At 43.7% G+C, this 22,983-nt stretch overlaps 1 protein-coding gene across 5 annotated transcripts in view; it reads right to left on the bottom strand.

Annotated features, from left to right (window-relative positions):
• The window catches only part of LOC110535015 (transcriptional activator GLI3), a 178,999-nt gene that overhangs the window by 4,701 nt on the left and 151,315 nt on the right, over positions 1 to 22,983 (bottom strand). For all 5 annotated transcript variants that reach the window (XM_036935416.1, XM_036935419.1, XM_036935420.1 and 2 more), the window contains 8 exons: positions 20,475 to 20,676; positions 13,553 to 13,772; positions 10,936 to 11,049; positions 9,525 to 9,665; positions 3,767 to 3,916; positions 2,837 to 3,001; positions 2,079 to 2,357; positions 168 to 573 (listed from right to left, as the gene is read on the bottom strand). In XM_036935416.1, the coding sequence (XP_036791311.1) occupies positions 168 to 573; positions 2,079 to 2,357; positions 2,837 to 3,001; positions 3,767 to 3,916; positions 9,525 to 9,665; positions 10,936 to 11,049; positions 13,553 to 13,772; positions 20,475 to 20,676 (1,677 nt within the window). The remainder of the gene's footprint in view (positions 1 to 167; positions 574 to 2,078; positions 2,358 to 2,836; positions 3,002 to 3,766; positions 3,917 to 9,524; positions 9,666 to 10,935; positions 11,050 to 13,552; positions 13,773 to 20,474; positions 20,677 to 22,983) is intronic.

The raw sequence follows: 22,983 nt of genomic DNA, 5'->3' as shown, positions 1-22,983 counted from the left end.
ACAGCGTCCAGGGATGTTTAATAGCGATATTGAATGCCCATGGAGTACAGCATGTAAAACACACTTCACACCCTTACTAAGTCCCTGTAATGAAACACTATTTTTCTTTGTGTATAGCCTCAGAGGACCCAGATAGGGTGGTGGATATGACCATGGTGGGTCCTTACCCTTCCCCAGGATGGCGGGCAGCGTGGCAGGTCCCTTGGGTGGCGGTGTGAGTGACACCCTGGGCATGGGGCCTCCTCCTCCGTTCACCTGCTTCAGCCTCTCCATCTTCATGTGCTCCATCCATCTCATGGGTCGGCCCACACTTCTCCTCGCCTGCAGCGCCAACGTAGCCGCTGTGGCTGTGGACACAGTGGAGTCCATGATGGGGGCCCCACAGCCCCCTTCTAACTCCTCCAACACCTTCTCCTCCTCATCCTCCAGCTCCTCGTACTCTCCCAGTCCCTCGCCCAGTCCTAGTCCCACCCCTCCCCTCACAGCAAGCTGGACTCCACGGCTGGGATAGGCGCTGATGGAGGACTGGTCACTGCTGCATGTAGACTGACCGCCAGGGCTTGGCTGAGATGTCTGCCGGGGGGGAATAGGGGTGTGAGTATCAAGTAAGTGATGAAAACAGGTGGAAGAGGGAGGTGAAAAGAAAAGACGGGAGGGGAAGAATAGGAGAGCTCAATTATTATGGGACACATAAAAGGGATTTTTATGTCTCTGTTTCCAGTATGAAGGAAGTTAGAGGTCGTTTCGTTAACGCTAGTTAGCAATTGCGCTAGAGCTGGTTTGCAACTTCCTGCACGCAGAGACATGTAAATGGTATCCACAAGTTCATCTGACTCTGGGAAAGAAGATAAAGGGCCTCTTGCCAAAATCCAGAAGTATCACTTTAAGGACCATTTATTTTATTAAAGGTCTGAGCCATGTGATAAAAACGCACAATGACACCATGTGATGCAGCTGCCTGGGACATGTTTTCCACAGGATTAAACAATAACACAATGATTGATCATATTAACGCATTCCGTCTGATCATAACCAAATACCACCTTCAAATCTACAGGCCACAGAACCATCGGAGGTTTGCTTTCAACTGTCATTACAATATGTGTAAACACAGACAATCTTTCCCTCCTAGAGCTGTGGGTTTGTCCAATGTCTTTTCTTCTGTAAACCACGTGGACAAAGGATTATTTTCAGACTGACTAAGGAAGGGCTTACTCTGATTTACCCAAATGGAGTGAAGAGAAAAATTCTCAATTTTTTGGCATCATACAAAATTGCAAAACAATAATTTGTAGTTTGAATGGGCCCTCATCTTGGTTCCACCCAATGCATTTGGCTGCACAATAGAGCCCTAGGCATTGTTGGGCATTCTACACATAAACATTATTGGAAATGGTTGGAAATGCAGTTAGTTCTGCCCTAAGGCATTTAACTTGCTTTGAGCAAACGTTACTCTCCAAAATAAAGAAAATTATTATAATCAAGAGAATTTCTCAATCCCAAGTGGCGACGACCATGGACAGCTTTGTAAAGATGACTAATGAGACAAATGCTGATGCCACATGGAAAGAGGAGATAAGGAAAGCGGCCAACAGGCTACTGAATGGGTATTACAAGGTGAGTGAGAGACATACGTTTTTAAAAAAACATTTTTTTTACAAACGCAACATGGCAACATGAAGAGACACCTAATCTCACCTGATTACCCACTGTCCATAGAGAGAGAGAGGGACGAGTAATGCATGGAAAATTGGACAGAAGAAAACATTAATTCGTTATAGGGTTATTCGTAAGTGGTATGATTACACACGAAACACATGTACGGTCCACGGGTTTAAGTGAACATCACGGTACATTACACAGTTAGAGTTAAAATAAAAATAGATGGAGCGTTGTTAGAGGCTACTGTATTAGGGTGACATTTCAGATAGAGCTGGGCTGTTACCCCCATATAAATATAATTACTAGAATGGGCATCCCCATTCAATTCAACGATTCGTGTTTGGTGGACCAGCGGCAGTAATTCTATTTCTATGGTTATCCCATTATGCAGTGTTAGACCTCAGAGAGGGGCTCACCATGGGTTTCTCTGTCTTGATGGACTTGACCTGCAGACATTCGTCCTGTTTCGAGGTAGAGTGGTTGTACTCCCTTTGGTCTGCGTACCCTCCCAGCTGCCCTGGTGACAGGCCCTGTCCATTCCCCCCGTCCTGGGGAGGGGGTCGTGGGTAGGTGTCGCCGCGCTGCTTCTTGGTAATGTGCGCCTCGGGCCCGTGCACGGTCTTGACGTGCTTGCGTAGGGAACTGGGGTCTGTGTAGCGCTTGGTGCAGCCCGGGATCTTACACACGTAGGGTTTCTGGAACATAGAAATACATTATATTGTATTATTTTGTTAGTATATAACATTATATTAGTACACTGTTCTATTTAATTCAATGTTCTGGAAGAAGAGTAGATGGGGATGCTTCTGTTTCTAAATTTGTATATTTTAGTCATTTAGCAGACACTTTAATCCAGAGCGATTTACAGCAGTAATTAGGGTTAAGTGCCTTGCTCAAGGGCACATTGACAGATTTTTCACCTAGTCAGCTCAGGGATTCTAACGAGAGACCTTTCGGTTACTGTCCCAAAGTTCTTAACCGCTAGGCTACCTGCCGCTAAAGGCCTCCAGCAACGGACAGCATGTTCACATAAAGTCAGTGGTGTAGGTAAATTACCTGTCGCTGAGCTGTGTGTGTGTTTGTGCGCACGCGTATGTTTCCCTGCATTTGCGTGAGTGCATACATGTACTGTATGTGTGTGCGCGCGTGAGTGAGTGAACATGTGTGTTTGTACCTCGTTGGAGTGTGTGCGGTTCTGGTGCTTGGCTCTGTCTGAGGCGTTGGAGAAGGCCTTGTTGCAGCCCTCGTGTTCACAGACGTACGGCTTTTCTCCAGTGTGGGAGCGCAGGTGGGTCTTCAGGTTCTCCAGGCGAGAGTAGGCCTTGGGACAGCCCTCAAACTGCACAGAAGAAGAAGAAGAAGAACACACACATCAAACACAGCTCTGCGTCATCCTGGCAGACAACAATTACCCCCAAAATATTACTGACCTATGCAGTAATGTGACAGATTGTTGATTAAATGTAATCATCACAACCATTTAACAACGACTATCTCTTTATGTATTCCTATATCCAAGGCCATGGATGTAAAGTCAACTTTGTGGGAGTGTAGAGCTCTACTACCCGACCCGAGCCCGACGGGCCCCAACATTACACATCGGGTTAGGGCCCGGGTTGGGCCTGTTTTTTCAAAAACTAGGGTATGGGCAGGGCTCGGGTATCACTAAATTGATCACCGTGCTCTGCTGTGCAGTACAGTCAAATCTGAGTAAGATCTTAACATGGCTTCAACCTCATCACAATAAGACAGGAGAGATTATTTCACAGAAAATAATAATGTTCCTTGAGTTTTGTCGGAGTCTAGAGTGAAAAGTAACTGTCTCATCATTGAGCAGAGTAGCCCAAGTCGAGCCATTTCTATGGATACTCACAGAGCGCCATGAGCAGAGCAAGCTGTGAGCAGGGAGTGAGTGTACAGAGAGGAGCAGCTAATGTATTTACTAAAGGAGGAAGTTATTTCTGATTTCAGGGAGGGCCGGTCTTAAATTTGGCAGAAGCAATCAGGCCTGGGGAGGGTACGGCCTGAACGCCGCGGGCATGGGTAGGGCTCGGCTTAAAAGTCAGGCCAATGCAGGACTCTAGTGTTGTGGGAGTGTGCTTACGGTGCATCGGTGTGGTTTCTCCCCGGTGTGCCTGCGCATGTGGACCACCAGCATGTACTGGGCCTTGAAGGGTTTCTTCTCCCGTGAACACTCGTCCCAGCGACACACGAACTCCTTCTTCTCCCCGTGGATGTGGTCATTGTTAATGTGCTGAGAGAGGAAACCAGCAGAGGTCAATCACAGGTCAATCTGGATTTTGATTCAATTGATTCATCCATCATTGTATTACCACTCATTTTCCCTCACTCTCTCTACCGTTTCGTACTGTTTCATATTCTCTCTCTCTATTTCTTCCATTGTATTTAGTACTCTGAGGAAAAAATGGGAGACTTGTGAGTCTCAGTGTCCGATCTGAACTGGCTTTTCAAATAAAACCCTGTCACTTCAAATCACATGGGGCTCCTGCTGACAGATGTGCTGCCGTGGCAACTTCCGATCTGAGGCTTAGGGGTGTGGGAGGAGGGGAGGGAAAGGGGAGAGGGAGGTGAGGGGATGGGGCATTTCAAAGCGTTTCAAATGCCATGGCTTTACAACTCCAGCAAAGCATTATACAGTATCTAGTGAGCATGCATTCTCCCCTGATTTCTCTCTGTCACTCTCACACCCTCTCTCTCTCCCACTCGCTCTGTCTTTGCACACTGACCAGTAAAAGGGGTACAAGTGGTGGCAGTGGATGGTTGAAGGGGGATGAGAGAGGGCTAAAGAAAAAGAGAAGAAAAAAGGCAGACATGGAATCCTCGGGGAAAGAAGTCAACATCTGGCCCTCTCACAAAGACAACAGTGTTAGTGTGGTGGCCTCTGAAGGGCCTTTCCGAGAGCAATTTTAACCCAGGGAGACAGACACAATATCCTGAACAAAAGTAACCCGTCTTATTACATTCCTGAACAGAGATGGGGGAGAGAGACATTTGCCTTACGGGGAAAACAGAGCGAGAAAGAGAGGAACGGGAAAGAAAGACAGGGATAAATAGAGACTTGACTTTGAGAGGTCTTAAATGTCTAGGAGAAACAAACGGTTGTTAGAGTATCTCTATATTTAAAAACCTCAAAAGTGGAGGGAAAGAGCAGAAGAGAAGAGGAATTGAGAGGGTATATATTTGTCCTGTTACACACAAGTGTGTAGTGGAAATGTGTTTCTTGCATATCCCAACTCCCCTTGAGACACCCACAGGGAGTGGGGTCACAGCCAGGGTCACCATTGCACAGCACCCCTTGAGCAATTAGGGCACAGTGACAGATTTTTTACCCTAACTGTTCCGGTATTCAAACCAGCAACCTTTCTGTTACTGGCCCAACTCTCTAACCTCGAGGCTACCTGCCGCCCTGAGAAAAGTGTGTGTGTGTATCTGTGTGTGTGCGCCTGCAACCCTGTTTGACCTGCTAGTGCGTCACTGGCCATGCACCTCCAGACATGACGGTCCCCAGACAACGGCAGAATTATCCCCAGCCTGGAGCCCCTTCCCCTGGCCAGCTAGTAACCCAACACATTAGTCCAGTGGGGCCCTGACCAGGCCACCGTCACAGCCCTTTCTTCCCATCAGAGGAGGGGATGTACCCCCAAACAGACAGTATCCTAAGAAGTCTGACCTTACTTCAAGAGAAAGACCCCCATGGGCCCTCAAGTCTCAGAACAATTGCACTTAACTAACCCCCTATGCAGTGGGAGCCAGGGGTGTCGTACACTATGACAAAAGAAGTGCACTAAAACCGGCATCTCTTCGCCAGCCATGTGCACTTTCCTGCCCTGCTCTGCTCTCACAACTACATCGATATGTTAGCCAATGCAATCGTTCATTTCTGTCTCCAATTGACTTTATGTATCAACAAAGGCCCTCCATTCAATTCAACTTGACACATTTTAATTTTGGTGCTAAAAAAATTTCAGAGAGGAAAGGAATGGGGAGGTAAGATCGAGGGCATCGTTTCCCTCAGATTGATCTTCCCTCCCCCATCACAACACGGAAAACCGATCCTAGCTCCTCTCCTCCTTTTTTCCCTTCCGCCTCTGTGAGGGAATTCCTGTGGCAAGCGATCAGTCTGCGCCGTGCCGTTCGATATCCCCTGAGTGATAGGAGTGCCCCGGTGTTGCTGTGCTGTTGGCACACGCTCCCCTGTCCCCCCTCGTCCCTCCCACCAGCCCGTACAAATGACCAGGGGCCGCTGACGGTCGTGATGCATGGGCCCCGTGCTGACAGAGAGGGGCCCGAGCTAGAGACGACACTAATGGTCATGATCTAATGGCAATTTGTAATGAATCAATAATCTCCATGCTGAGCGTATGGGTAGGCAGTGTTGGCCCCGGCGTCATGGACAAACAGGTGGTGATAGCAGTGGTGGTGGCGCGTTAGCAGTTAATTCATTTTCACCCTGCCAGCTTATCGGCCAACATGCTGTAAAAACGCCACTGAGATGGATTTAGGAGGGAAACGGGCGGAGGGAGACATGCGCTGAATGGGGACACAGAGGCTGGCTGGGATGAGCACAGAGTGCATACACACACACACGCAGGCATGCAAACACACACACACCCTAGAGTACACATGCGCTTACAGGTATAGACTGACATACCAATAATACAGTGTATAACACACTGATATGCAAACACACAGAATTTGATGTGAACTATTTGTATAGGACATGTAGCTACTACATACTAAAGGAAATGTTTTTTAGATTACTCTAGACTTTTATGGATTTACACCCCCATATAATAGCTACACATGCACATAAACACACTGACACCAGATACACAGAATCACATCAATACTTTCCTCAATTTTGCCCGACTTCAAATTCCCTCTACAGTCTCCCTTTATCAAGCACTTTCTGGTATATACACCTCATACATTAGAATGCAGGCGTGCATGAAAAGAAGGCCTGTTTACAAGGCAATTTCACTAAGCTGTGGGACCCGCAACACCGTTTAGCTTTATCAAACAGAGCCTAATAAATCATATGCTCTTTTGTGATGTCAATTGCTGAAGCGCTTTGTGTAAAGAAAAAAAAAAAGAGGGAAAAAGAGGCAAGGGAGGGAGGGAGATGGAGGGAGAGAGTGAGGGAGAAGAGAAGGGGGCTAGAATTTGTATGTGTAATTCAGCAGAGCCTTTTCATCTTGGAGTAAGATACTCCAGACAGATTAGGTGCCTAATCCTTCTCCTGATCAAAAAATTATCTGCATTTTACCAATTAAAGGGCTGTGCCAGCAGGCACGAGAGGGGACCGCATTCTGACTGAGCCCAACTTTATCTCCCCTCAACACCGAGGAGGCACCCAGGCCGCAAACACCGCCATACAGCATGCTTGAATACTGGGGGAGCTAACGCTAACATCACGTAATCTTCATCCTTTTAGAACAAGGAAATTACAGCTCCACATAAGGAGATGACCCAGAAAAGCACAGTGTCAAGGTGGGATTGAGTGGATGTTGACTGTGTGGATTGTGGGCACGTACACACATATGCACACACGCACGAACACACACACCCTATCTCAGGGTCACCCCATTTGAGACCCTTTCTGTATTCCCCCATCTTAGTCTTTGTACCATCTCTCCAAAGCCACCCCAGTTCCAAACCCCCCAAACATCTCAGACGGAGACATTAAATAATCCAGCACCAACGACCTTATCTTTAAAAGTGCTCCCTCGAAGAGGAGAAAAAATTAAAGAGATAGGGAGAGAGTGATGCCAAAAAAAGGTACTGAAGGTTGAGGGGGTTGAGGGAGGGAGGGAGGGTGATGTAGAGAGGCAGAGTTAAAATAAGTGATGGAGAGAGAGGGAAAAATGAATGAAATAAATACAGCAACCGAAAATTGACACCCGCCTCGCTTTTGCTGACTGGGAAGGCCAGATAAGTGAGCTAAATTGCATAGATGCGATGTTTATCTTATCGGCGGCACCGAGAGCGCTTAAACGAGGATGATAAAGGAACGGCGCAGCGCGTCATGGTGCGAGCGCGTTTGTAGAGTGTAAAAATATGCATCAGGAGCGAGGCAGGAGACGCTTTTGAACAGGGTAGAAAGCAATGAGGGTGGTGCACAGCGGCATTTATTTCTAGAATTAGGCCATGCGAAAAACAAAAATGGATTTCTTTGTCTTCATCTACGTAACCATCACTTTTTTTTAACACTTCAAATAGTTAATTTTTTACCTCACTTGTTTCAAACAGCAGTTTAATTTTTAAGTTTTCACCTCACTAATATCAAAGACTATCTAATGAACAATCGATAGAAAATCCATAAATGTATCAGAACTGAAAACGATGTTGCATGAACACTACCAATCAAAGCCAGACTGGAAGCATATTATAGTATTATGTTTTTTCTCCATTCAAGATGACAAGTTGAAAACAGGGGGAGGGGCATTGGATGTGGTCCAAATACTGTATTTATCCTATTACTGAGGGGGGGGGGGGGGTGTGGGGGTTTAGGAAGGGGTGGGGAGATAAGAGGGTTTTCTCCCCGCTCACCGAATTAGAGGCGAACAGTTTTATTAGCATGTCTCTCCCCCTATCTGCATGGGCATATAAAATGAGTAATTCAAATACAACATAAAAAAAATGTAAAGGGGAAAAGACAATGAGGATGTGTTGATTATTTTCTTCATGGAGAATATCTTGTGTGATCAAGCTCTTTCCCAGTATGATGCCCCTCCTCTTCTCCCAGCCAAACTCCCCCTGCCCCTGGAAACAGGGGCAAGAAGTTGTCAAGATCCTCAACCTTTGAGCAGAGCCCTTCAAACGCGGGAGGCAGCCCATTCCGTGCTGAGGATATCAATTATAGATAGGGGTTACTGCTGCGGCTGCGGATTGCAATGTCAGACGCCGGGATAGACAGCCGTGGAGAGCTGGGGATCTTTCTGATGTGTGCTGATCAGAATCAGAATCAGAATCACGTTTATTGTCCTACAAGAGGAAAATCTTGGCACAGCTCACATGAAATGGTCAGCTGTGTGAGCTCAGCTCCAGCTGTCATGTAATAAACATGAGTGTGAAGTAAAATCTCACCTCACAGTGGACCTAGTGGTAAGTAGCACACAGCAGGTCACAGGGGAGACCAGTCCAACGACAGCAGCAGAAGCCGTAGTAATAGTATCAGTGTAAGTGGCGTCCATAGTGCTTGTGATACAGTATTACTGTAATATCATTAACAGTTAGGTTAAGAATAGGCCCTCAGGCTTTACCAGATGAGAGTCATCCATCTCCTGGGTAGTGTAAGGAGCTGTATGACAGAAGGGGGGGAGTATATTACAGCCAGTACGGTACAGACTTGTATACAGTACAGAAGAATGTAAGGCTTAAGGCCTGATTGTGCAGGGCTCGTAGGTCGAGTCGGTGCCGGCCAAATCAGTTAGCGCCATAGCCCAACAGCGACGTGCTCGGCAGCCTTTGAGCCCATTAACCATCGTCCCCGAAACCAATCTGGAATCCGGCAGGGGCATTACTCAACGCCTGTAGGCTGCAGCACACTGTACTGAACGCTGAACATGGTGACATACAGAAGAGACTGCTGGACCAGAGAGGGCTGGAGCCAGGCGTCCAGGAGACTTGTTGGGGGCTCCTAAAATAGACTTCTAAAACTTGTTTCCTATTTATTGTGCTGTTATCTGCACAGTATCTGCATTCTAAATGGACCATAAAGCTTTTGAACTTGAACTTGATAGAGGTAGAGGGAGTTTAGCGAAGCCAGACACCATAGTCATATGGTTTCTGCCTCCTGCAAATCGAGGCTACTTCCCTATAGTGTCCTGGTAGGTACTCACATGCACTAGCTGTTCCTGCGTGTCAAACTCCCGGTGGCAGCTCTCCCAGTGGCAGTTGGTCTCGTACACCATCTCTGGCTCCTGCTTGCTCTCGTCCTTGTCACCTTCCTCCTTCACCAGTGTCATCCCATCCGGATGGTCCTACAGTACAGAAACCACAACGCAATTACAGCAAGGACACAACACTCACAGTGTTACAGAAATGACCCAGCAGAGATCTGCAGAATATTAAATATTGTACAGTGTGTACAGTAAGTAAGCCCATATCAATTCAGAACGTATGGGTCCGATTAAAAAAAATCTAAAATACTATGGTTAGGTAAACAACTTAATATATTATGTTCACAACACACTTGACAGGTAACAAAGTCATATCCCAACCAAAACGTTCCCTCCTCCTACTCTAACCTTCCCTAACCCAACAGACCGATTTAGTTTCACTTTTCCACTTGTGTAATCGAGTGAATCTGGCCAATGTGGCCCTGTTCGGCACACAGGGAGTAGAATGTCTGGGAGTGGAAATGTAGCGCTGCAAGCTCTGCTCTGGGTTGGCAGTTGATCTACGACAGGTCTGGGGCAGAGTATTTCAGGAATCTAACCCCCTCTTCCTGCTCTAGCTTGCTCCATTAGTCTAGACATATTTTACTGTCACTGTTAGCATTACATGGCTGGGTAGCCTGGAGAGTACTGGAGACTGTAACAGGGGAGACCAGGGGTGTACAGGGGTTTCTCTCTGGGCAAAGTTGTGGTTTGTAAAAACCACCTCGGTCTACTGTTAGTACCTGCCTGCCATGGTGTTAGGAGAGTGTGTGAAGGTGGGGAACAGAGAGAATAGGAGTTTCATTCACAGAATGTGGAACTCTCTACAGGCTTGCCTCCATTGTATGAGCTCAGAGACACTTTAAGAAGCATCATTCCAGACACAAGCACACAGAGAGCCCTTTAGAAAACCTGCAATCTAATTTCAAAAAATGTTTCCATTCACTTAAGCATCTGATTAAAAGGAAAACAATTTCCTTCTGGTACCTCCAAGATCAATGGGGCTTATCGTTTCAGAGGCAGCAGTCTGAACAAGCAGCCGAATGAAACAGGCAAATAAATAAATAGTTTTACAATAGATCACATAATTGGCCCCAAAGCTCTGCGTCTGAGAGAGTGACTGAGTGCGTGTATGGTTGTGTGTGTGGTTATGTGTGTGCGTGCGTGTGTATGCACACGTGTGTATGTGTTTTCTGTGTGAACAGAATTTAACAGCACAAGCACCACATCCTATTCTGTTGCTGCTGACGCAGTAAACCATCTCGTCTTCTGATCTCATCTTTGAATACCATAAACATACCCCTTTTCTAACACTAGATAAGAATGTCTGTTCATTGGACTATACGATAAATGCTGGCGAAGTTCAATTTACCTGGCAACTTACGGCCCCTGAGTTGGGTAGCTCCTCATCCGGTTTGATCTTGGAGCGTTTGTGGTGCATGGGTTCCCCCGTGCTGCTCACCGCTGACTCACTGGTGGGTTTGGTCTGTGGGAAGAACCACAATAAAATCACTTAGTTCAAAATTAATTCCAACATACTATATGATAGAATGACCATGAAAGTTGAGCAGAAAATAACATTTACATGCAGTTGTATAACGACATCCTGTATGATACTGTTCAAGGGATCTAGTTAATCCTACGACAAGGTAGCGTAGTACAGCCTGTTGTCTATTCATTCGAGGTCATTGAATAAGCCAATGATTCTATACAGCAGTTTACTATCTGACCTCACCTTTGATAGACCTGACTCTGGCCTGACTGGTCCTGGCCTGAGAGCCAAAGGGGAGTTCCCTGTTACAAGGCAGGCGAGCCAGGAAAATAAATGAACTAGTAAAGCTGAACTGGCCTGGAAAAACAGGAGAGATTCCTTGGCTCGGATCTGTGCTACTGGCCTTCTCAGAATGTTTACTCAGGGGAATCTGGAATGTAATTTCCCCTTTAACTTCTTTGGGACTGGGGGGTCAGTATTGAGAAGCTTGGATGAATAAGGTGCCCAGAGTAAACTGCCTGCTACTCAGGCCCAGTTGCTAATATATGCATATTATTAGTAGATTTGGATAGAAAACACTCTGAAGTTTCTAAAACTGTTTGAATGATGTCTATGAGTATACAAGAATTCATATAGCAGGCAGAAACCTGAGAAAAAAATCCAACCAGGAAGTGGGAAATCTGAGGTTTGTAGTTTTTCAAATCATTGACTATCGAATATACAGTGTCTATGGGGTCATATTGCACTTCCTAAGGCTTCCACTAGATGTCAACAGTCTTTAGAACCTTGCTTGATGCTTCTACAGTAAAGGAGGGGGGAATGAGAGCTGAATGAGTCAGAGGTCTGGCAGAGTGGCATGAGCTGATCATGCGTGCTTTTCTACAGACAAACAAATTCTCCGGTTGAAACATTATTGAAGATTTCTGCTAAAAACATCCTAAAGATTGATTCTATACTTCGTTTGACATGTTTCTACGAACTGTAATATGACTTTTCGTCTGGACCTGTGAGTTTGGATTGTGTACTAATCGTGCGAACAAAAAGGAGATATTTGGACATAAATGATTATCGAACAAATCAAACATTTATTGTGGAACTGAGATTCCTGGGAGTGCATTCTGATGAAGATCATCAAATGTAAGTGAATATTTATAATGCTATTTCTGTTGACTCCACAACATGGCAGATATCTGTATGGCTTGTTTTGTTGTCTGAGGGCTGTACTCAGATTATTGCATGGTGAGCTTTTTCCGTAAAGTTGTTTTGAAATTTGACACAGCGGTTGCATTAAGGAGAAGTGGATTTAAAATTCCATGCATAAGTATTTCTGTAAATTGATGTGGCTCTCTGCAAAATCACTGGATGTTTTGGAACTATTGAACATAATGCGCCAATGTAAACTGAGATTTTTGGATATAAATATGAACTTTATCGAACAAAACATACATGTATTGTGTAACATGAAGTCCTATGAGTGTCATCTGATGAAGATCATCAAAGGTTAGTGATTCATTTTATCTCTATTTGTGCTTTTTGTGACTCCTCTCTTTGGCTGGAAAAATGGCTGTGTTTTTCTGTGACTAGGTACTGACCTAACATAATCGGTTGGTGTGCTTTCGTTGTAAAGCCTTTTTGAAATCGGACACTGTGGCTGGATGTACAACAAGTTTCTGTTTAAAATGGTGTAAAATACTTGTATGTTTGAGGAATTTTTAATTATGGGATTTCTGTTGTTTTGAATTTGGTGCCCTGCAATTTCACTGGCTGTTGGCGAGGTGGGACGCTACCGTCCCACATATCCCAGAGAGGTTAACAGCGGTGCATCTTGACACTCGAGCCACTGAGCTCCTGCTTATAGACACAGTGAAAATGTATTTGTCCTATTTGGACTAGAAATATCAAATCAGTAAAGTAGTATATGATTCTGGTTGTTTCCTCAGAGCTAGAAAGAATTCTGTAATAGATTGAGAAGATACATTTACATAGTCAGCTCTCTACCTTGAATAAGAGATCTCATCCACCAACTACTTCATAGCTAGAAACAGCAGTGAGTGTGGATCTGTGTCATTAACATGCCACAAAGTAGCAAACTAAAATGTGAGCTTTAAATGCGAGCCCCCACTTACAGTCGGAATGGAGAGACATTGTGGAATTCATCCATTCCATCTATTCCCATTTGAATCCCTGTTTCCTCCTGTGTGATTAATGGTGTCAGTGGTGGGATCCTATGCTAACAAGTCCCTTGTTGTTTCTTATGTAAAAAATACGATGTTCAAAAACGACGTTCCCAGTCGAAAATAACACATCCAGGGGACCGTAACTCCCATGAGGCCAGAGCGCGGAGGGGAGCCTACTTTTACCTGTCTAAGCCTTGTATCTGTTTAGACTACCACGGACGCAGCTAGCACGTGGCTAGCACATGGCAGTGCTATCTATCTATTACCTGTGATGATGAATCGCAGAGGCTACTGATGTGGAGGAGGGAGGAGTCTCTCACCTGTGAGGTGTCGTTAGAGATGACAGAGCGCTCTCTGGGTGTGAGGCCAGGAGGAGGAATGCCAGGGATGGGCCGCTGGGTGGTGAAGACCGGGGAGGGGTGGATGAGCGGCGGACTGTGGCCGAACGCAGAACCCACCATCCCTGTTTGCCGACCAAGCAGCTGCTGATGCATCTGAAGTGCCACGGGGTTCGGAGGGTAGGCAAAACTCAATGCCGGACTGGAGGGAAACAATATCACAATCAGTGTTAGGTAGACGAAAAAGGGTTAAACATAAAACATACAAGGTTTTGTGCAACAAGGCTTTGTGCAGAACCCCCCCCCCCTCCCCTTTTCCATTATCAATATTTATAAAGTTAACAATTAATGTACCACTATCAAACTACATTCTGATATATTTGAGCGGCAAATGCAATGGCAACGAGGCAAAATGAGGGACAATAAATTGTTCTGGCTATCTGACAGGAGAAGATGGGATGCTCTTGTAACACTGATTTTTATTTTATCTTTATTTAACTAGGCAAGTCCGTTAAGAACAAATTATTATTTACAATGACGGCCTACCCCAGCCAAACCCTAACAATGCTGGGCCACAGCCAGTTGTAATACAGCCTGGAATTGAACCAGAATCTGAATTGAACCAGGGTCTGTAGTGACACCTCTAGCACTGAGATGCAGTGCCTTAGACCCCTGCAGTGCCTTAGACCCCTGCACCACTTGGGAGCCCACAGGGCCCTGGCAATGAATGTTCAGATTGTTAGCACTGTGAATTCATGCTGTGTCCCTTGCCAGGCCGCCTTTGTAAATACGAATTTGTTCTTAATTGACCTGCCTGGTAAAAGAAAAGTAAAAGAAAAATGTAAGTTGATACTTAGTTGGAAAATTCTGCTAACTTTCCAAAAATTCCCAGGATTTCCAGAAATCCCTGTTGGCGGATTCTCGGAATCAGAAGGGTATAAGCAGTAAATCTGGGAAAATTTGGGGGAACCTTATGCAACCCTAGTTAAATTAACCCATCGCTCCACTGTAAAAAAATCTATGACACTGACAATGACAGAAAGACTGGGTTCTGTCAGAAATAAAGCACAATTATAACAAGCCTTTATTATAGCAACAGTATAATCGGGCCTATAATTTAGTATATATCTACATCAGCCACTTCACATTGTATTGTCTGCTTGCTAGCTCTCCCCTACTGTGAAAGAACTAGATCATGGATACCCTTCCTTTCTCATAGATCTACATTGAGGTGAGAGTGTTAACATCAAATCACATTTTATTTGTCACATGCGCTGAATACAACTGGTGTAGACTTTACCGTGAAATGCTTTCTTTTTTACAAGCCCTTCCCAACAATGCAAAGTTTAAAAATAAAAATAGTAACACAATGTGCCAGTACCAGATCAATGTGCAAAGGTCGAAGGTGTTTGAGGTAGATACAGTGCCTTGCAAAAGTATTCGGCCCCCTTGAACTTTGCGACCTTTTGCCACATTTCAGGCTTCAAACATAAAGATATAAAACAGTATTTTTTTGTGAAGAATCAACAACAAGTGGGACACAATCATGAAGTGGAACGACATTTATTGGATATTTAAAACTTTTTTAACAAATCAAAAACTGAAAAATTGGGCGTGCAAAATTATTCAGCCCCTTTACTTTCAGTGCAGCAAACTCTCTCCAGAAGTTCAGTGAGGATCTCTGAATGATCCAATGTTGACCTAAATGACTAATGATGATAAATACAATCCACCTGTGTGTAATCAAGTCTCCGTATAAATGCACCTGCACTGTGATAGTCTCAGAGGTCCGTTAAAAGCACAGAGAGCATCATGAAGAACAAGGAACACACCAGGCAGGTCGAGATACTGTTGTGAAGAAGTTTAAAGCCGGATTTGGATACAAAAATATTTCCCAAGCTTTAAACATCCCAAGGAGCACTGTGCAAGCGATAATATTGAAATGGAAGGAGTATCAGACCACTGCAAATCTACCAAGACCTGGCCGTCCCTCTAAACTTTCAGCTCATACAAGGAGAAGACTGATCAGAGATGCAGCCAAGAGGCCCATGATCACTCTGGATGAACTGCAGAGATCTACAGCTGAGGTGGGAGACTCTGTCCATAGGACAACAATCAGTCGTATATTGCTCAAATCTGGCCTTTATGGAAGAGTGGCAAGAAGAAAGCCATTTCTTAAAGATATCCATAAAAAGTGTTGTTTAAAGTTTGCCACAAGCCACCTGGGAGACACATCAATCATGTGGAAGAAGGTGCTTTGGTCAGATGAAACCAAAATTGAACTTTTTGGCAACAATGCAAAACGTTATGTTTGGCGTAAAAGCAACACAGCTGAACACACCATCCCCACTGTCAAACATGGTGGTGGCAGCATCATGGTTTGGGCCTGCTTTTCTTCAGCAGGGACAGGGAAGATGGTTAAAATTGATGGGAAGATGGATGGAGCCAAATACAGGACCATTCTGGAAGAAAACCTGATGGAGTCTGCAAAAGACCTGAGACTGGGACGGAGATTTGTCTTCCAACAAGACAATGATCCAAAACATAAAGCAAAATCTACAATGGAATGGTTCAAAAATAAACATATCCAGGTGTTAGAATGGCCAAGTCAAAGTCCAGACCTGAATCCAATCGAGAATCTGTGGAAAGAACTGAAAACTGCTGTTCACAAATGCTCTCCATCCAACCTCACTGAGCTCGAGCTGTTTTGCAAGGAGGAATGGGAAAAAATGTCAGTCTCTCGATGTGCAAAACTGATAGAGACATACCCCAAGCGACTTACAGCTGTAATCGCAGCAAAAGGTGGCGCTACAAAGTATTAACTTAAGGGGGCTGAATAATTTTGCACGCCCAATTTTTCAGTTTTTGATTTGTTAAAAAAGTTTGAAATATCGTTCCACTAAATGTCGTTCCACTTCATGATTGTGTCCCACTTGTTGTTGATTCTTCACAAAAAAATACAGTTTTATATCTTTATGTTTGAAGCCTGAAATGTGGCAAAAGGTCGCAAAGTTCAAGGGGGCCGAATACTTTCGCAAGGCACTGTATGTACATGACGGCAGGGTAAAGTGACTAAGCATCAGGATTATAATAAGACTAAAATAAAGAACTGAGTAGCAGCAGCAAATGATGAGTATAAAAGTGTGTGTGAGAGAGTGTGTGTGTGTGTGTGTGTGTGTAATGTGTATGTAGGTATGTGTGTTTGTGTTGTGTTGGTCTGCATGTGTGTCTTATGTGTGTGGGTTTTGTGTGGGAGAGTCAATGTAGTGTGTGTGAGTGAGTGTGTATATGGTTGTATATATAGTCTAGTGAGTGTGTATATGGTTTGTATATATAGTCTAATGAGTGTGTGTATGGTTGTATATATAGTCTAGTGAGTGTGTATATGGTTTGTATATATAGTCTAGTGAGTGTGTGTATGGTTGTATATATAGTCTAGTAAGTGTGTATATAATTTGTAAATATAGTCTAGTGAGTGTGTATATGGTTTGTATATATAGTCTAGTGAGTGTGTGTATGGTTGTATATATAGTCTAGTGAGTGTGCATATGGTTTGTATATATAGTCTAGTGAGTGTGTGTATGGTTGTATATATAGCCTAGTGAGTGTGTATATGGTTTGTATATATAGTCTAGTGAGTGTGTATATGGTTTGTATATATATTCTAGTGATTGTGTATATGGTGTGTGTATATAGTCTAGTGAGTGTGTATATGGTTTGTATGTATAGTCTAGTGAGTGTGTATATGGTTTGTATATATAGTCTAATGAGTGTGTATATGGTTTGTATATATAGTCTAGTGAGTGTGTATATGGTTTGTATATATAGTCTAGTGAGTGTGTATAGGGTTGTATATATAGTCTAGTGAGTGTGTATATGGTTGTATATATAGTCTAGTGAGTGTGTGTATGGTTGTATATATAGCCTAGTGAGTGTGTATATGGTTTGTATATATAGTCTAGTGAGTGTGTATATGGTGTGTATATATAGTCTAGTGAGTGTGTATATGGTATGTATATATAGTCTAGTGAGTGTGTATATGGTGTGTATATATAGTCTAGTGAGTGTGTGTATGGTGTGCATATATAGTCTAGTGAGTGTGTATATGGTTGTATATATAGTCTAGTGAGTGTGTATATGGTTGTATATATAGTCTAGTGAGTGTGTATATGGTATGTATATATAGTCTAGTGAGTGTGTATATGGTGTGTATATATAGTCTAGTGAGTGTGTGTATGGTGTGTATATATAGTCTAGTGAGTGTGTATATGGTTGTATATATAGTCTAGTGAGTGTGTATATGGTTGTATATATAGTCTAGTGAGTGTGTGTATGGTTGTATATATAGCCTAGTGAGTGTGTATATGGTTTGTATATATAGTCTAGTGAGTGTGTATATGGTTTGTATTTATATTCTAGTGATTGTGTATATGGTGTGTATATATAGTCTAGTGAGTGTGTATATGGTTTGTATATATAGTCTAATGAGTGTGTATATGGTGTGTATATATAGTCTAGTGAGTGTGTATATGGTTTGTATATATAGTCTAGTGAGTGTGTATATGGTGTGCATTTATAGTCTAGTGAGTGTGTATATGGTTTGTATATATAGTCTAGTGAGTGTGTATAGGGTGTGTATATGGTGTGTACATAGTCTAGTGAGTGTGTATATGGTTTGTATATATAGTCTAGTGAATGTGTATATGGTGTGTATATATAGTCTAGTGAGTGTGTATATGGTTGTATATATAGTCTAGTGAGTGTGTATATGGTTGTATATATAGTCTAGTGAGTGTGTGTATGGTTGTATATATAGCCTAGTGAGTGTGTATATGGTTTGTATATATAGTCTAGTGAGTGTGTATATGGTTTGTATATATAGTCTAGTGAGTGTGTATAGGGTTTGTATATATAGTCTAGTGAGTGTGTATATGGTTTGTATATATAGTCTAATGAGTGTGTATATGGTGTGTATATATAGTCTAGTGAGTGTGTATGTGGTTTGTATATATAGTCTAATGAGTGTGTATATGGTGTGTATATATAGTCTGCATATATAGTCTAGTGAGTGTGTATATGGTTGTATATATAGCCTAGTGAGTGTGTATAGGGTTTGTATATATAGTCTAGTGAGTGTGTATATGGTTTGTATATATAGTCTAGTGAGTGTGTATATGGTGTGTATATAGTCTAGTGAGTGTGTATATGGTTTGTATATATAGTCTAGTGAGTGTGTATACGGTGTGCATTTATAGTCTAGTGAGTGTGTATATGGTTTGTATATATAGTCTAGTGAGTGTGTATAGGGTGTGTATATGGTGTGTACATAGTCTAGTGAGTGTGTATATGGTTTGTATATATAGTCTAGTGAATGTGTATATGGTGTGTATATATAGTCTAGTGAGTGTGTATATGGTTGTATATATAGCCTAGTGAGTGTGTATATGGTTTGTATATATAGTCTAGTGAGTGTGTATATGGTTTGTATATATAGTCTAGTGAGTGTGTATAGGGTTTGTATATATAGTCTAGTGAGTGTGTATATGGTTTGTATATATAGTCTAATGAGTGTGTATATGGTGTGTATATATAGTCTAGTGAGTGTGTATGTGGTTTGTATATATAGTCTAATGAGTGTGTATATGGTGTGTATATATAGTCTGCATATATAGTCTAGTGAGTGTGTATATGGTTGTATATATAGCCTAGTGAGTGTGTATAGGGTTTGTATATATAGTCTAGTGAGTGTGTATATGGTTTGTATATATAGTCTAGTGAGTGTGTATATGGTGTGTATATAGTCTAGTGAGTGTGTATATGGTTTGTATATATAGTCTAGTGAGTGTGTATATGGTTTGTATATATAGTCTAATGAGTGTGTATATGGTGTGTATATATAGTCTAATGAGTGTGTGTATGGTATGTATATATAGTCTAGTGAGTGTGTATATGGTGTGTGTATATATAGTCTAGTGAGTGTGCGTAGGGTCAGTGCAAGATAGTCAGTGCAGATAGTTTGCGTACCATTAAATGACTATTTCACTTACATCATCGGTGAAGTCAACATCCAAACCTCCCACTGCTCACCTTCACATAGGCTCTCTCTATAAACATAGGTAGCTCCAGGTAAACACAGGTCCTATGGTTCAATAGCAGTCACGCGTGGTGGGGCTCCATTCATCCTGCCTCCTTGATGCCTGCTCTCAGCCTGGCTCCATACGTCTGCTGATCTTATTACCGGCCCTGAGTGGAAGTCAATGGGCCAAGACGCATTTGGGGGCCCATCTGCTTGTCATATCACTCATCAGTCTGGAGGCCCTATCATTGGCCCTGACACTGGGGCCACAGAGGCATGTGATTGATCAGGGTGTCCTTCCAGATCGCTGATCAATGGCTACGAGTAGGGCTATGGATCTACCTTTCTCTCTTTCTCTCTCTTTGTCTTTCTCTGTCATTTCGGTGTGTATTAGGGGGGTGGTGTTTGGGAGGGTGTGTGGATGACTGACACATGCCACCGGGGACGCTGGGTAAATAGGGGGACAAGGCCCACCAGGAGGGGAGAAACACATACGCACGCCCATAATAACCTCACTGGTCCACCACATCCTAATACAGCCCTCCACCTTCAGTAGACCAAAGTCCCACAAAAAAACATAGCCTCTGCCACAGGCCCTCCGTCCCACTCCATTCCTATACCTACATCGCTCTTCAACGTTAAGCGTGATGGAGTCATACGTTTGTGTGGAATGTTGGTTGTCTTTATCATCCCATACATTACTTTTTCCAGAAACCCCCATTGGAAATTATTCCTGCAATCAGGAAGGTTTAAACAGGAAATCATTGAATCCTCCAACCAAAATGTATTGAAAAAAGGTACTGGAATTTTGCAACCATGATCCCATACCTGATGGCCCCGGCCGAGAGGTGTCCGTAGGAGCCGCTGGTGGAGGAGCTGGAGCGGGAGTTGTTGAGGATGGTGACAAGGGAGTTGGGCGAGTTGCGGATCATGGTCTGCAGGTCAAAGCTGTGCTCCGACAGGGGAGAGATGGGCAGGGCCCGCTTCCTACTTGGCCTTGCCGTCAGCCTGGGGCTGGGGAATCTGGAGCCTGGAAGAGAAGAAGGCAGTAGAGTAGACAGTAGAGACATTAGACGCAAGAAGTTGTAGTCTACAGAACCTCTCTGGATAGAAACCTAGTATGTGAAAGAGATAGTGATTTATATATTGTGTTTAATCAGATTCAATTTTTTGTATGTTCATTTGTGGCTTGACTTATTTTTCATAGATTTGAGTGCTTAGAGTGAGCTTCACTGCCTCAGAAAAACGTAATACAATCCAATCAACAAACAAAATGTCTTCTAACAAATGGCAAATTTGAATGAAAAAGTGCAACTGTCAATGGATGAACTTCATACAAGACAACATAGGGGTGGGTGCCTAGTATGTCAGAGCACTTTACTGACTGGGTTATGGCAATCAAAAGTATCTAATCAAATCTGATGTGCCTCCTTATTCAAAAGCAGTCAATGTTGAATGGAAAAGTGGCTTTGAAAAAATACCAAGCAGCCAACAACACAAGCTTTTTTTTCTCTCTCTCTCTCTAAACACATAATGAGATGCAATGTTGCCTTTTCACTCTGAGATGTCACAAGACGGGGAAAAACAGAAGGAAAAGTAAAGAAGCGAAGGGAGGAGAAAAAGGATAGAAAAGACGCTGAGGGGATGTTACGCTTTGTGAGTGAACTGACACAATGACTTCGTGACAGAGTAGGTCGGGAAAAAAATGTCAGCTGTTTTTTCTTTTTTCGTGGGCAAACAAAACCAGCTTACGCAGCCCCTGTACTCCCTCCCTTTTCCCTCCCTCCATCCATTCTCCCTCTCTTAAATTCAAACACTCACTCTTGCCTGACACATCCAGCGATTACAGAGGCTTCCATTCACATGGAAATCAGTCGTATGATTGTGTGTGTGTGTGTGTGTGTGTGTGTGTGTGTGTGTGTGTGTGTGTGTGTGTGTGTGTGTGTGTGTGTGTGTGTGTGTGTGTGTGTGTGTGTGTGGTGGAGTTCCTGGCATACGTACGCCTGTGTTTGGAGCATGGCGCTCCAGGGAGAGAGGAGGGAGGAGGAACACCCCTCTACATTGTCTCTGCTCTGGCCTCTTTAGAAAACCTGCCTCTCTCTCTTTAATGTCTCAGAGAGGGGATTTGGGGGGGCAAACACACACTCACACATACAAACACACAAATCCCCCTACGCACATACATACATGCAATCGCTCACATTTGCCATTTGAGGAATTTGTTCCTTGAAATCTGACTCAGTTTTATCATCCAGTTGTACTCACACAAACACTGCATCTCACATACCTGCGATAACCACACTCCTCAATCAAACTTCTACCCCCTGGTTGACCTAAGACACGCCCTCCCAAACCATGCCCCCATACCTCTCTATGACAAACCTCCTAAAAACCACGCCCCAGGTGAGGGACTGCCTCCACTTGTGGAGAGTTAGAAGGGGGGAAGGAACAGGGGAGGGGGTAGAAGAGGGTAGCTGTCCCATCATAGCTGGGCCTCCTGGGAGTTATGTTTATTAATGCTGCAGCCAAATGATAAATCGGCCAACCAGGAGGAGAGGAGAGGGAGAGGTAGAAGAGAGGGAGAAGGGAGCGCCTTGGCCCGTAACAGGGTAGCTGGAGTGTCCCTCTAATTTCACTGTGATTTATGGACTGGGCTGGGCTGGTTAGGTACAGCGTCATTAATTCACACGAACAGGACAGCGAGGGCCCAGACAGGCTGGACTGACGGCGGTAGAAGTTCTACTGGTGGCAGTAGAAAATAAACCAGGAGCCTGGAGCCCAAAAGCACAACAACTCCCTAACCCACACAGCTGAGTTAGGGACACCTGAGAAGACCCTGGCCCTCTCAAAGCACAGCACAACTCCACACCCCTTCTCTCCCCCTCTCATTTCCTCCTCTTGTATCCTACACGATCATCATAACCATAAACTGGCAGTAATATGAAAACTAAATAGGACACAGCTATACTGTCCAACAACTAATCCACTCCCTCAACAGGACTGAATAAAATAAAATACTGTCATTCATAGGGTTCGAGCAATAGTGGGAAGGACTGGATGGGATCTTATTTTTAATATATATTTTTTAAATTTTACCCCCTTTTCTCCCCAATTTCGTGGTATCCAATTGTTTACGTCCTCTCACTTAATGTGTGTAAATATTTGTATGAACATAACAATATTCAACAACTGAGACAAACTGCACAAGTTCCACAGACATGTGACTAACAGAAGTGGAATAATGTGTCCCTGAAGAAACAGGGGTCAAAATCAAAAGTAACAGTCAGTATCTAGTGTGGCCACCAGCTGCATTAAGTACTGCAGTGCATCTCCTCAT

The sequence above is a fragment of the Oncorhynchus mykiss genome, chromosome 11 (genome assembly GCF_013265735.2).
Source record: "Oncorhynchus mykiss isolate Arlee chromosome 11, USDA_OmykA_1.1, whole genome shotgun sequence".
NCBI classification, from domain to species: Eukaryota; Metazoa; Chordata; class Actinopteri; order Salmoniformes; family Salmonidae; genus Oncorhynchus; species Oncorhynchus mykiss.
Note: the sequence above shows the minus strand (reverse complement) of the source record. Positions and strands in the feature narration are given on the sequence as shown.